The following is a 15,277-nucleotide window of genomic DNA, read 5'->3' as shown; positions in this document are numbered from 1 at the left end:
TAACCTTGAACCGAGCTTAACCTGAGTCTAAAGTTTCCAGAAGTACCGACGACCCAGAAAAGCAAAACCATGAGCCAATCAGGCTAAACATCAGCTTTCGCCCGGCTACTCGGTTTGAGGATCTAAATTCAATATCTTGTGTCCTGCTCTTCTAGCACAGGTGCGGATGTTGAACGGTGTGGGTATAATGTACAGATGTGGATTTTGTGAGCTGATATCATATAAACACCCTCGAGGCTGTTTGATATTATATCAATCCATAAGAATCAAGTAAAAGTTGCTCTTTAAAAAATAAAGCGATCCACAGGCGAAGCGAAGACGAAGAATTTTGTCCCGTGGCGAAGCGTGGCTCGTGGATTGTTAAAGAAGAAGAAGCCTGGCAGCGGGTTCTGTCTGATGCTACTGCGGTGAGAGCTCTTTTCTGCCTTGTATAACAGAAATATTTTTTGAGATAGCCACGCTTTGTGCCAAAGTCAAGATATATTGCGGATCTTCTCCCCTAAAGAAAACAAGTGCGATTGAAAAGGCATCGTCGGCTTTCTTAGACTGGTGAATGATCGGCCCACCTTGCAGACGTTTTCTCTAACCCCGTCACGTTCTACGTTTCAGCTCCAAATATGTGCTTCACCAACACTCCAGGCACTATCAAGGCTCTCGCCGCTTTTTGTTTTGTACGTATATCTTCGCTATTTTCACAAAGCTAATCACGGGTCTTTCTGGTCGCAGCTCAACTGTTAGAAGAGCACTGCTGTAGCTTAAAGGCGCGGTCTGCTTTCGAAGCCAATTCTTTCCCCTTTTCCTTAACTTGATAGCTAGGCACCGTGGAAGTTAAATTTTATTCTTATTTTTGGGAACCGACCAGATGCCACTGTTTTTGCGATTCCTGCGTTTTGTGCTCTCTGTTCATGCACTATTCATGTGGTGTAATTCCCCTTTGTTGTCAAGTGATGTAACTCCTCGCTCTTGTCACGTTGCCCGCTTCCCTCTCCAACCATGTAAATGTGCACTGCCTTCTGTTTTCTTCCTGCCCAGTGCATTAACATGTTTAACTTGGTGTACCTGTTCATGCGATACCACGACTTGTTACCCGCCGAGGCTCAGCGGCTAAGGGACAACATCGAGAACGTGATGCCCGACGTCAAGAACCTTGACAAATACAGTGAGTGTATGCTGCAAAGCGGCAGTATAAATTCATACAGGCCGCTGAGCTGTCACGGATTATTAATGCGGCACCATTTTATTCTAAACTATTTACAGTAATTCAACGGTCAAATTGGCTTCTTAATATTTCAAACGCTTTGTTACTTGAATAAAAACAACTTATTGCTCAGTCCCGCTTTTATTGCTACAAGACACGCGGTACACTACTTCTAGAGGGGTTGTCAATCGGTACTTTTTAACGACAGCATTTTAATCTACATGGAAGCTGCAACGGACGAAGGCAAGTCGAATGACAAAACTTGGTCGATAAAAACTAAATTGATTGGAGCTTGGTTTGCATCTGCCACGTTCACCGCGTCGTGAGACCCCAGACGACAACGTCACGCATGAGCCCAGTACAGCCATTTATACGGAGCTAAACGATGAAGCCGTGGGATAGCTGAGTGCTAGAAAGCACGCGAAAAGCGCACATGCAATGTCGCTACTCCCATCTCTTGGCGGCTCAGAGAAGGTGGTTTCGCCACTAGCTGACTGGTGGACCGAGATGTACCACACAAAATTGAAGAGTCGACCACCGGCGGCCTACGACGTACAGAGATTTGCCCTAGAAAAACTGTGGCCGGTGTGATTATGGTGTATTATTTGTCTCAAAATATGCAACTAAGATGAGAAAATGCAGGACAGCTCTATGCGAACTGAAGCACCTTAGTCGTTTCAGAAACAGTTACACTTGTAGATACGTTGAAACAGAAGTTGCTGAAAATGCAGAAGCAGTACATATAAAAGTGAACGACAAAGATGTACCACTAAAAGACGATGAATCCGAGGTAGAAGTTGCAGAAGACAGGAAGCTGGAATACTGTGCTTGTGCTGCATTGAAGCTCAGGGAGTTTGAACTATTGTTTGAATGAGACACTGTCTTGTAACATAGACTCGAAGCGCCTGTACAAAAAGAAACGACTAATTGTCTGTTTGCGTAGGCCGTTTGAAGATGACAGCTATAATTTAATTGAACACATACCTTTTGCATCGCAGAAATACCGATGATTCAAGTATGAATGTTACGAAGCCCGGCACGTATTGGAAGAAACCAAATGCTGATAGCAGCTCCCGGGCAAAAGCATAATCCGGCATTTAACTGTAGCGTGATTATTCGATGTAGAAAACATTTGCTTCACAAACAAGCAAATGCATGTTAGCGAGATGTTCTCGTGCAAACATAAAAAAATGAACAAAATAAGGCGGAGTTCTACTAGGATGCACAGCTTGACAACCCAGAATATATGCCGCCTCACAATGGGCGACAGGAAATTCGAACCCATTTTGCGGTCGTGAGCATCTGTGTCAGGCAGAAGACGATCTCATCAATTGCGCGCTCGTTAAATGAAGCGCGTGCGGTCGCGGCGGCCTGTTGAATCTAACTATGCGGCGGTATATTAGCCGGGGTGTAAAGTTGTTCCTCCCAGGAACACTGCTTTGCTTGGCAAAACAGAAGCTTTGTATAGTCATAAAAGCGTTTTAAAATTATTTGCGTAGCACGTTGAAGCTATGTCGTACTCATCAAAACCTCGCTAATAACTGCTTTCATACTTCTTATTATTTACTCTTTGATTTTAGGTTACAACAGCTATACATGGAGGGTTCTTTTCTTTGTATGCAGAATCTAATTTTATTTCTTATTTTTCCACAACACACAGTGCCTCGCAGAGACGGGAATATCTTCGTGGGTGCTTTCGCAGCCATCAGCATTGCGTTCGATTTTGTCCTCTATGTGGGCGTCGATAGCGTAAGTGTTCGCTGCTGTTTTTATTTTTGTTCCACTGAAAACGAAAACGCGTATTAGTTCTGATGGCAGAGTCGCATTTGCAGCAAAGCTACAGCAGTATGATAGCTTCCGCGGCTAGCGGAAGAAATGGGAAGAAATTCAATACTAAACTGAACGAAATTCAATTGGAAGAAATTCACTCTCTCACCTTTCCGAAGTCACGTCAGCACCTTGTGATTAGTTACAATGGAGATTTGCACTGTGAGCCTACCAGCCAATGAAAATGAGACCCATGTGGGCTTGCCGTTTTTGACTCAGGCGTGCCGGAGAATGCAACTTTTAGTCGGGTAGCGGCGATCTGATTAATGTCACTTCGTATCTGAAGACAGGGGAAAGTTGGATATTTCTGTCGCTACGCCAAAGCGACACAATCACGCTGTACCTTTTACATATAATTTTTCCTGCTTCTATGAAGACGGGTAGCAGTTGCATTACGAGTTCACCATCAATTTTTTATATTGTTCTTATTTAATTAATATCGCCTAATATCGCATCGCTTAATATCGCATCGCCTATTAATATTCCAACTAGCCTGGAACTGGTTTGGGTGGAACTTAGTGTACGTTTTAAGAGAATGATTTTGGGTATATGTTACCGTCCCCCGTCCTCGAGCCCAACATTCGTTGATGAATTGCATGATTCCCTTAACATGATCACTGTACGATTCCCGAGTACACCTATTGTCTTAGCTGGCGACTTTAACTACCCTGGTATCGTGTGGACTAATACATCACCTTATCTCAGCTCTTTTTCTACGGAGTGTAAAAAGTTTTGGTCAACTTGTATGGATTTCAATATTTCGCAGTTAGTCTCTAAACCTACTCGAACTACCTTATCCTCATCGAATGTTTTAGATCTTGTTCTAACTAACGTGCCTGATCTTATCCCTTCGATTTTTTACCTACCTGGTCTCAGTGACCATTCTTTGCTCCATTTTGATGTACAAATTCCTGTGTGTGTCCGAGTTAGTCAGACTAAACAAATTAGAGATTATAAACGGGCTGACTTTAACGCTATTAACTGCGAACTAGCTCGTTTTTTGGACGATTACTTACCAGGCTTTTCACAGCGTTCTCTTTACACTAACTGGGATTTGTTCAAGGATATAGTTGAACATCTCATTAACACTTTTGTACCATTAAGATCTCTGAAGTGCGATCGGGAATCACCCTGGTTTAATAATGTTTTAAAACGACTCTCCAATAAAAAGAAGCGCTTGTTCCGCTCTGCGAAGTTGTTGAATTCTAAACAACGATGGGAGGCCTACTTTTCCGCAGCTGCAGAGTACAAAGGTGCGCTAAAAAACGCAAAGGACACATTTTTTAACCACACCCTGCCTGCTATGCTGGTAAATAATCCTAAACAATTTTGGAATGTAGTTAACAAGAAAGACGCTTCCACAATTCTACTTACTTCTTCTGATGGTGTTGCCTTTCCTCCATACGAATGTGCTTCTGTTCTAAACAATACATTTGCTGCGGCATTTTCTAGCAATGTTTCTCTTGTTCATCGCGTGTGCCCTGTTTTTGACGCTCTTCCTATGGATCCAGTTATATTCGACGCGTCAGGCATCCAGTGCATCATGGAAAATCTTAAGGTTTCCTCTTCCTGCGGTGTTGACAACATTAATTCGAAGTTTTTAATTAATACAAAGTTCTATTGTTCCATAATTCTTACTAAATTGTTTGAACAGTCTCTTGCAACAGGTTGTATTCCCAATGATTGGAAAATTGGGAAGGTGATTCCACTGCATAAGTCCGGAAATAAACATGCTCCTGATAACTTTAGACCTATATCGCTCACTTGTATTCCGTGCAAGATCATGGAACAAGTCATATATTCTCATCTCATCTCTTTTTTAGAATCTAACTCCTTTTTCAGCATTGCCCAGCATGGTTTTCGTAAATCGTTTTCATGCGAAACTCAGCTAATATGTTTCACACATGACCTTCATTGCATCCTTGACCACGGGTCTCAGGCAGACTGCATATTTTTGGACTTCTCGAAAGCGTTTGACACTGTTTCGCATGAGCTTCTCTTTCTTAAATTAGGCAATCTTAACATAGACCCTAATGTCCTTGCATGGCTACAATGCTTTCTTTCTAACCGTTCACAATTCGTAACAGCGAACAATATAAACTCGCATTCTTTGCCTGTCCGTTCCGGAGTGCCTCAGGGGTCAGTTCTTGGGCCCCTCCTCTTTCTCATCTATATAAATGACTTACCGGCTAACATTTCTTCTTCAATTAACCTTTTTGCCGATGATTGTGTTATTTACCGCGAAATTAAAGATGATAATGATGTCTCTTGTCTTCAATCCGATATTAACAAGATTCTTGACTGGTGCTTTATTTGGAACATGTAACTAAACATTAATAAGTGTAAACATGTACGCATTTCTCGTCTCTCTAATGCCCCTTCCTCTTATCACATTAACAACGTGTCTCTCGAAACCGTGTCATGTTATAAATATCTGGGTGTTTACGTTTCTTTTAACCTGTCTTGGAAAACTCACGTTGAATACATAATAAATAACGCTGATCGCATGCTTCGGTACCTTCGCAGAAATTTCTCACGTTCATCTAGTTCAATAAAATTATTACTTTATAAAACATTGGTACGGTCCAAGTTAGAATATGCTGCATTCGTCTTGAGCCCTGGCATCGATTAACTCGTTTCAGATTTGGAAGCTGTGCAGAACCGTGCATGCCGTTTCATTCTTTCTAATTATCACCGAACAAGCAGTGTAACCGCCATGAAATCAAGTTTGTCCCTACCACTTCTTTCCCACCGCAGATCAATAGCCTCATTGTGTCTTTTTCATAAAATTTACCACAACAGCTTTCTCAATCCTAAGTTACTGTCAAGACCATGTTACATATCAGCACGCGTTGATCACCGTCATAAAGTTGGAATCCCATCTTGTCACACCAAATGTTTTCATGACTCCTTGATACCCCGAACTTGTGCCAGCTGGAATCACCTTCCCCACGACATCGCAGGTATTTCTGATAACAATGCATTTCGTCAAGTCCTTAATGTTTCTTTCTGAGTATGTGTCGTTTATTACTGTATAAAAATTGCCTTTCACTGTCTACACACTGTTTTAATATATCCCCACTGCATTCTAATCTGTGTTTTCAATTTTTCATGTATTCCTAGTTTATTTTTGTTTTCTCTTGTTGTTGCTGTTTAGACTGAATTTTTTATGTATTCCCACTCCCCTCTGTAATGCCTTCGGGCCCTGAGGGTACAATAAATAAATAAATAAATAAATAAATAAATAAATAAATAAATAAATAAATAAATAAATAAATAAATAAATAAATAAATAAATAAATAAATAAATAAATAAATAAATAAATAAATAAATAAATAAATAAATAAATAAATAAATAAATAAATAAATAAATAAATAAATTATTGACCTATGTGTCGCTATCTTGCCGAGGATGAAGTCGTTTATCTATTTCGCTCTTCACTGCGTTAAACCATATTATAGACACCATGTTCGCCAAATTACCGCTCTTCACATCAAAACTGAACATTATGCGTAAAAAAAGCGAAAAACAGACAAAAAGCTCAAACCATTGCCATTGCAGCAGGAGCCTCAACTCATACTTAGCGCATGGACGTGGGGCATCATCGACAGTTCCTTCGACGCCGCAATCGGAATAGCCTCGGGAAACATGAGCTTCATGGACGTAAGACACGTTTATCTCCCTTCTTTCGTTTACGCTATTTCAAATATACGGCGGGGCACAGGCCTACGCGTGACCGTACAGCGCACAGATGAAAGTTAATAGTACAACGGGAGCGGAATTTTTGATATCGCGTTTGTGACTTACTGCTGTCGCGTTGTGACATCATTACGCTAATGTTCAAATTTTGAGCCTTAACCGCAAGCTCTGGGAAGCAAACATTAGTTATTCTGAGAAACGTCTATCAGCGAATACATGCGCACCACAGTGACAACAGTTCACATACTCTCGCGGCTCTAACGCGAAGACTACCAGGCATCGCTCAGGCTACGTATGAAGAAGGCTGCGCGTGCGCCTTATCGATAGTTTCTGGCCACCAATAAAATTATGTGAATAAGCGGCATTATAACCAGTAGGCTAAACAGCGCCTTTATTGAATCCGGGCAATGCGGAAAATTATAAGGTCAAGGATTTCATGGAAACTATTCTGGTCTGGAGTGTTCATGACGGGGAAAGTGTCTAGCGCCGACGGATACTCTTACAATTAAAAGCCACTTTTTCCCGTAGAAATGCCGAAACGCCTTTCATTTTAACAAAAAAAGTCAGCACTCGATACTTTGCGCTAAAAGGGAAGAAGGTGGCGTTTCTTCGACAGTGGCACCGAACATAAATTCCTTAGTACACTAGCACACAACGCTCGAACTCTGCGCTTTGAACGAAATAACTGAAATATGGGGATCTCTTGTAATTTTTTTAGCCTATACTTTTTGCTAAGTTTGCTGGAACGGGTGTGTCATTAGTTCAGGTGAATTATCCGTACCCAGAACCGAGCAGTCGTTCTCGTATTAAGCTTTCTTTGCTCTGCATCATAGTGGTATCGGCCACCGCGGTGCCTCAGTGGTAATTGTGCTCGGCTGCTGGCCCGAAAGACGCGGCTTCGATGCCAACCACGGTGGTGGCATTTCAGTGGAGGCAAAATCCTTCCGGCCCGTGTACTGTGCGATTTCAGTGCCCGTTAACGAACCCCAGGTATACGGAATTATCCGGAGCCATCCACTTCGGCATCCCTCATAGCCTCAGTCGCTTTGGGACGTTAAACCCCTAAACCTAATCACAGCGGTTTCGTAAAATAAGCATGTGTGTTGCACCTTATGCAGTGTCTGCTGACTATTTAATTATTTTAATGCTTTTAGGGCCTCGCCAGGACACCTGAGCCTGTAGAAATCAGCGCGCCGACAGACAGCAGTCTGCATGCAAGTATACATTTTAGTACTTGTAATCTGTAGGAAGGAAGCTTTAGGTTATCCGGTGCCGTATCGCGTTGCTGCCTATGAAGATTACTGTGCCTGAAAATTGGTCTCACATGCTCTGTCCAAGATGTAGTTCCTTCTTTCTCTTTGGCGTATGCTCTCACATTATCGATCATTAATTCTATCCAAGGCATGAGAAGTTTCAGAAGTTTTGAAAAGTTGCGCGTGCAAAGGCCGGAGCCAAAAGAAAAAAAACTAAATTATGCAAACAATTATCTGCCCCACTCGTCGCCTCTTCGTTTCTGACAGGTGTACGGCAAATCCATCCAAAGGCTTGGCACGGAGACCATGTTCCCGTCACCGCTGACAGCCGCGGCGACCGTAACCACCGAGGCAGGTTCTTGGGACAACAAGACCGAAGCCGTGCGGATCCCAGAAGAACAGGTATTAAAGGAAGACTATTGCTTACTGGTGAAGTCAGCGAGAAGGAGTTGAACGCCCTCGCACATACGTCCCTTTTCCCAGCTATAGGGATCATTACCACACCAGAGCCGCTCGTCGGTTGGGTTACACACTGATGAGTCCATCTCCATGCTGACTGGTCTACTATTAGCCCTAGCTTTCTTTCCTAAGTTATCGCACAGCTAACCAGTGCCCAAGGCTACTTGCGAACTTGGTCATCCGTCTACCATGGTAGGATGGCACGGGAGGACGGATGGGGCCTCTTTAATAATGGCAGCGGATTCAGATACGGTAGCATGGTTTACGATGCATGTTCAACGTTTAGTTTAGTTGTCTCGCTTTAGGTTTAATCATGTTTCGGGGAGATATATTTTGTTTTCTTTGAGATTTGGTTATGTGGTCAAAATAAATTCATAACTTAACCTAACTTCATATGTAATTCCAGGAAAAAGCATAAGATTTATTTTTTCGCATATAATATACTTCGGTGAATATTCAGAAAGATATCCCAAAGCATGAAGGCTGCTTGAGGACCTGTTATCACCAAATAAAAGCACTGAAATGCAAACAAAAAAACAACAGCAAGAGTTTAGAGTTAAAGGACGAAAAAAATCTGAACGACCGGAAATAAGAGAAAACTTGACCAGTACAATAAGCGTTAAGCACCATTAGCAGTAAGTCTCGCTAAGGCATAAAGCGTGTTAATAGTTCACGCTTAAAATAAGCAAAGATTTCGAAAGTTCTGCGTTAGTAGGCAACTTGATTCGCATTATAATGCGGAAAAGAGCCTTTTTTACAGTATTTTTTACGCGCTGCTGGAAGCAGATAATTGTAATTGTTGCCGAAGCTCTTCGAAATGTTATTAATGAGTTTGCAGGTGTCAAACAATTTAAATAGTAAAAGGTTCTTTTCCTGAAGGCTTTAAAAAGGAGGATTAAAGTTCTTATTTTGTGAAGGAGCGAATTCGTGAAGCGCGGTGATCATGAAGAAGTGGAAAGGAAATTGTGCACTCCAAGCGGAAAGCTTTGATGAAGATGGTCTGATTTCATATATCATTTCGTGGGCTCATGCAATGTTAGTTTCTGGCGCATTTCGTTCTTAGATTTTCATGCGTAAGAAAAGTCTGCCAGTCGCTGTTAATTTATAGGATATTAGTGTCGCTCTTTCCCAAGTGCATTCCTGGTCTAGCCACTGTTATTTTCATTTATTTCTATAATTCTCTTCTCAGAATGAACAACTAGCAGATTGCTCCGACTCAGCAAAGGTCGGGCCAGTTGTGGCTGTGTATATTAGCGGGCAAGATGAAAAGAACAGGAGGATCAACTGCATCTGCTTTCCCCTTGTTTCTATGCGTGGCTCCTGATATCCTGTTGTTCGAGAGCCGCCTAGTTAGGCAGTGAAGGTCAAAGGATTGATTTGATTTTTGAGAAAGGAAAACTGCCGACCGCAATCTTTCAAAAGGCCTCTTGGACTGTTCGGAATGTGACATGAAATTAAGCGCTTTTAGCCGTACACCTAGCACTTTTGTATAACTTTCTTCCCACAACTATGAAATTGATTTTTCTGTGTGGTGCGCAGGTCGTGGACTACCAGTCGACCATTGTCGACCACGATGCCCATCGACTTACCGTAAGTTGGTTGTCAGAGGTTTGAAGGTTACATGGAGCCTCTGCTGCAGAAAAAGAATTCCTTGACTTTTTTAGATAGGAAAATAATCCAAATCCGAACATGATCCCCGCCCAGTCTATGGGAGACCAACAGATTGTAGTGTAACTTATGAGCTGAGAAATTGGCTGTTTTTGATGATCTGCAGCAGTTTCTTTAGCATCCTGTTCTAAACTATCTGGCTCAACTGAGGCAGCTGTAATTGGATTGCTGGACTTCAATACATGGGTCCTGAATGGAATTTCGCGACTCACATGATCAAAGAGCCGATAAAGCGGCGAATGGGCTTAGCTGGTTTTTCGTACTTACCTTCCTGAACGCGCTGCTCTAGTTGTGACGGAAAGTATTGAAACATGCAGTTTTACATCCCTTGTGGATATCATAGCCCGAGTAGAGCTTTAGAAATTTAATACCAATGTGTCCTAGTTAAAAACTGTTGTGGACATTTTGGCTTTATATTGTCACGGACGCCGGTAGAACGTTCTATCCCTGGAAGAACAGTACCTGGCGAGCACACTGGGCAGAGCGCAGCCGGCAGGCCCTAGCACCGGGCAGAAGAGGACGAAGTCCGGCGCGCGACAAAGGTCGAAGACAGACCGCACGGGGGCGCCGGTAGAGTGATGTCTAAACTAAGTGCGGCAATATAATCCCAGAACATATACACTATAAGCGACAAAATCATCATGCCATTCTAAATTCATGCAAATGCACCGATGCAGGGTCTCAACAGGGATCTCGTTTTAAGAAACGAACACAATCGCGTATTATTCATACTCGTTTCCACATGCGTGATCGCAAGCCTCCGCCGAATAAAAAAAGTATCAGCTTCGGTTTTGATTCTCGGGTCTAAGATACGGCCTCTAATAGTACACATAGCAATTGCTTCTGCAAATGGCCTTTAGCCCTCGGTAGCATAATGGATTGATCCAAGAAAAGTATGACTTGCTGTTGACACATGTGCAGCCTTACTCGGTATTTGCAGGACTTCCTGTCGTTGACAGGCTGGATAGATACTGTAGTGAAAGCAAATTCTCCGGTACACTCTAGCAAATGCAATAAAAGATTCGGTGCATACGCAACAGTCGAGTTCACTTTGGGACAGCCTCAGTTCTTCGAGATTTCAGTGCAGAACGAAATAAATTTGCTTTATTAATACAAATGTGTTCGTACAAGTAAAATTATCCTTCCTTAATGATGCTCACTGGGCTCTAAAACGTATAACGCTGTTGGAGTTTCAGTGACACGAACTTCGCTGTTCCGCGATTACCTCTATCTTGTTCATTCAAGCAGAAAAATTATAAAAACCAAAATAACTGTAGTAGTTTTCGCAGGCGGCCGGTTTTCTTATAGATAATATGCCCCTTGTATCTAGGGTTGTTCGGCGAAAATATATCGACACGCTAGTGTATGTGCTGCAAGCCGTCCTTTGTTTTACAAGAAACACTAAGTAACTGTACTTACTTTAGAGGGAAGGAATATGTGCTCCCTTCATTTCAGTGCGTATATGAACTCCATTCACTTCCTTTTTTTTTCAGGAAGAACAAACATCGGTCCTAGTGCTGTATGTCCTATTTCGACTCATATTCAAGGTACGTAACTGGCCACCTCTGCTCACCAGCATTTATCTGCGTGTAACTTTTCATAGGAAATGTCAAACAGACTAGTTCACAATCGCACTGAGTGGATGAAAAGCTACCTACACAAAGAGCGTCTTTGCACTTGTTTTCACTTATCTTTGCTCTCCATAATTACTTTCTCTTTATGCCGCTCAAAGCTGTACATAATTTTATTCATCACGCTTTTTGATCTGTTGAACACTCCACTCTGTAATTCTCTGACATCTAAACGCGAACGTAATAAAGAAACATCACCTCTATTTTTTGAACAGCTGTACATATAGGAGAGAATGGTGGAGCCCTGAGGTTTTTCTTGGAACAGTTGTTATTTAGGCGTAATACCTATTCCAATTGGCTGCGCCTCAGTGGAAAATCAGCAAATATAGTGGTCGGAACATCTCAAGGCAGACTTAAGAAGTGCAGACAGCCTCAGGTCTCAAGTATTCAAACAACGACGCTGTTTGTTTCCGCCTATCTTTCGAGCGGTATTAAATTTAAAAAAAACACTAAACAGATCACCTCTAGGACAAACATGTTTTTCTGAAACTGCAGATGTTAAAAAACGTGTAGAGTTTTTCCTAGAAATAGCATTCTCCCGGATCTGCCCCCGGCTTAACCTTAATGGTAACGATTTTGTGTTGTTAGCGACTCTGATACAGAACGAAGTTTATTGCGGCGTTTTTTCGTAATATATAAGGCTGCGAATTGACACTAGCCGTTTTTAAGGAACCGGCGGGGACTTTGCCAGAGGAGAGGGTGCATTTGAAAGAGAAGGACTCCCTGTAATTCTATGCGAAAACAAAGCACTGTGCTCACCTCGCCATCATATCTGGGTACGTATTTTCTTGCCTCGCTAAATTTTAGGGTGCAAAACTTTGGGGGTTGGCCAACTTATCCTTTATTTCGCAATCAAAAAACTGCCTAACAAGTGGTGACTTTCGGTGCGACGAGAGCTCTATAGAGCAGAATCCCATCATGTTAACTAAACTAACGACAGCTTACCCTAATAGGAAGTGGCAATTGAATGCAGTGCTACCAGAGGCGTTTAAAAAACCAGTTTTGGAGGTCTTGTAATGCTGATCATTTTCTTGGCACCCTCATAGTACAAACATATATTCAGTCATATTAAGTGTTAAAGCGTCTACATTCGATACATATGCCTGAGAAAGAAGCTGCTTACTCTTCATGCGTTTCGTTATATGACCACCGAAACAGTACGGCATACTATGACAGCTTGACATACAAGCGCACCAGGGTGCTAGCGTCGCTGTACATAAGCGATTTTTTACTATTGCCTCAGTCGTAAAGGTATTTTGCAAATTACAAGATGACGCATCAAGACGGGTGGAAGTGTTATTTTCGGTCCTCGAAATAGAGCATACTAAGGTCGCGGAACTTTGGAAATCAAGAAATTTTTTGTCCAACATGGGATATTGATCCCGTTTATGCATCTTCGTTTTGAAAATGTACGCGACCACACATTAACCTGCGTATCTGGCAACCCTGCTTTTATCTTCTTCGTATTAGAAAAAATGTCGCGATCTTTGCACAGATAACTACTGCAGTTAAAGTCTTTGCCAGATAGATCTCCTTCGAAACAGGCACATTTCATGACACGAAATGAGCACTGTCCTTCGGAGAATGTTGAAGTCACTCAAAAGGCTGTTCGTTTGAGACAAACAGTCGCCAGTTATAAATCGCTTGGCGCGCTGACGGTTGTACACTCCTAATTCATTGCAGCCGCATCCTTTTTGCTGTAGTCAGGACCCGTCAGTAATTGGATGTCCGCTTCACTCACTGCCTCACATAACTTGCATATCACTTGTTTCGAGTCAGCGTCGGTTTGTGTAAGTACTTCATATGGCTAGAATAGCTGAAGGTTACGTGAGGAAATCTGCGAAGAGCTGCTTAGCTACTCACAATGCAGGCAGGAAAAATTAACTCAAAGAGAAGTTTTTAACATGGAGACCTCCGCCTTTGATACTGGTAGTAGTTGTAGCGCAATAGCAATATAGTAGTAGCAATAGTAGAACATTTGTAGTATTACAAATTATTAATAGCATAGTTGTCGAGAAATAGTTCTTCAGGGTTACGCCACGGGCGTGTTTGGACTCCTGAATTTGAAAAAAAAAATAAGTGTTTAAACCCAGTAAGTGGCAATTTTTTCCACAATGCCTTCTTCTTACAGAAGCGAACCGAAAAAAAACTAATAATCTAATGGCAGTACCGAGTTATATTACGAACATATGACGGCGCTATAGAAAGTGCTTATTTTGTGCTGTGAAAGCGTGGGAATATCTTTTATTCCAACTGATCTTATTTGGTAGTCAATCCTGGCTGAAGACGTTGCGCCGTTGATAACAAAATTGTTTAGTTTCAGCTGTACACATCTTAGGACAGGAACGGGGACCTTGTGTTAGAACATGCACCTCGCAAACCTCGCAATTAATAGGTGATATGTTCGATCCCCAGTTGTAACAAATGCCCACTGGTTTTTTATTCGGTACAAGATTCCCGCCGATCTGGTGCTCGGGCATGTTAGGGTGAAATAATTATAAAACAGTCTTTATGATGCCTGCTGTAAGGTGTTGTTATTCGCAGTTTTTCAGACCACGTTAAATTCTATTCCGTCTTCATAAGAGACCTTTGCGTCTTATGTAATTGGAAATTAAAAATTTTATGTAGCGTCCCCATACCTGAACTGTAACTTTCAGGGATTACTGCTTCCTTAATTAGTAGCGTTTATGTCGTGCTACTAACATTGAATACTATGATTAGCGTAATGTAGCCTACAAGCTGCCCTCACAACAGCAGTGCACAGAACTTACAACTTGAGGAATTGCCTGCGAGTGTTGCCTGCAGACGCTGCTGCCATATTTAACAGATTCAATCCAGGCATTTTGGTCCACCCACCTAACTTCTTCTAAGTGGTAGCAAGTTCTTAATTCAACTTTCTAATTGTTCTTTTGTATGTTCTCATGCCAGGTAGTGGCGCTGGCAGGCATCAAGGACTACGCTAGCCGCGTGGCCGTCGAGCGCGAAAAGCGGGAGTTGGCACTCCAGCTGGGCTACGAGGCCGACACGGTGTCCCTAGAAGAGCCGTTCGTGCCGGGACCACCCAAGTCCAGACGGGCGAGCACGCCCGGGGTGTGGAAACCCACGCCTTTGCCTCCGGCTGATAGTGCGGCCGGTGTTTCAGCGGGGCCACCACCCCCGCCCGGTATAGTGCTGCCGCCAGGGCTGGAACCGCCGCCGCCTCCGGGGTTCAGGTTCTTATTCCCGCCGCCTGCCGTGCTGCCATACCCGAAGGTGGACACCATGCCCACTCCAAGAAACTGAACAAGGCTGTTTGTGCCCAGATAGGGCATGCAAAGCTGCGTGAAGATTCCACTGTCACATAAACAATAGTTGTTTTGATTGATTTTCTGGTTACTCATTTTCAATGCAACGCATGCACTAGTGGAATATTCACCGACAAAAAAACTCATTTTGAACTGCAGGCCTTTCTGGCACTCTCTCTTGTGTTGAAAGCCGAAGCTCCGGCTCAGCATGTATTCTTCTTGCAGAAAGCCGTTTATAGGAGTCTACTGCTCATTC

At 42.6% G+C, this 15,277-nt stretch overlaps 1 protein-coding gene across 1 annotated transcript; it reads left to right on the top strand.

Annotated features, from left to right (window-relative positions):
* The first annotated feature begins 617 nt into the window (after nt 1-617).
* LOC149371599 (uncharacterized) lies at nt 618-15,019 on the top strand. Its single transcript, XM_089580705.1, has 9 exons — nt 618-671; nt 1,033-1,159; nt 2,859-2,947; nt 6,589-6,690; nt 7,881-7,940; nt 8,247-8,381; nt 9,978-10,028; nt 11,600-11,653; nt 14,666-15,019. The coding sequence occupies exons 1-9, from the start codon at nt 618-620 to the stop codon at nt 15,017-15,019; spliced, it is 1,026 nt and encodes a 341-aa protein (XP_089436831.1).
* The last annotated feature ends 258 nt before the right edge of the window (nt 15,020-15,277 follow it).

Source organism: Amblyomma mixtum, chromosome 1 (assembly GCF_055824585.1).
Source record: "Amblyomma mixtum isolate Tamu chromosome 1, ASM5582458v1, whole genome shotgun sequence".
NCBI lineage: Eukaryota > Metazoa > Arthropoda > Arachnida > Ixodida > Ixodidae > Amblyomma > Amblyomma mixtum.
This window is presented reverse-complemented; position numbering and strand designations above follow the sequence as displayed.

What these genes read in the sequence shown, in the direction of transcription:
- LOC149371599 (XM_089580705.1), top strand. Translation starts at nt 618, where the DNA reads ATGTGCTTCACCAACACTCCAGGCACTATCAAGGCTCTCGCCGCTTTT. An exon ending in CAAGAACCTTGACAAATACA is followed by an intron (nt 1,160 to 2,858) that starts GTGAGTGTATGC and finishes CACAACACACAG; the next exon opens with TGCCTCGCAGAGACGGGAAT. An exon ending in TCTATGTGGGCGTCGATAGC is followed by an intron (nt 2,948 to 6,588) that starts GTAAGTGTTCGC and finishes TTGCCATTGCAG; the next exon opens with CAGGAGCCTCAACTCATACT.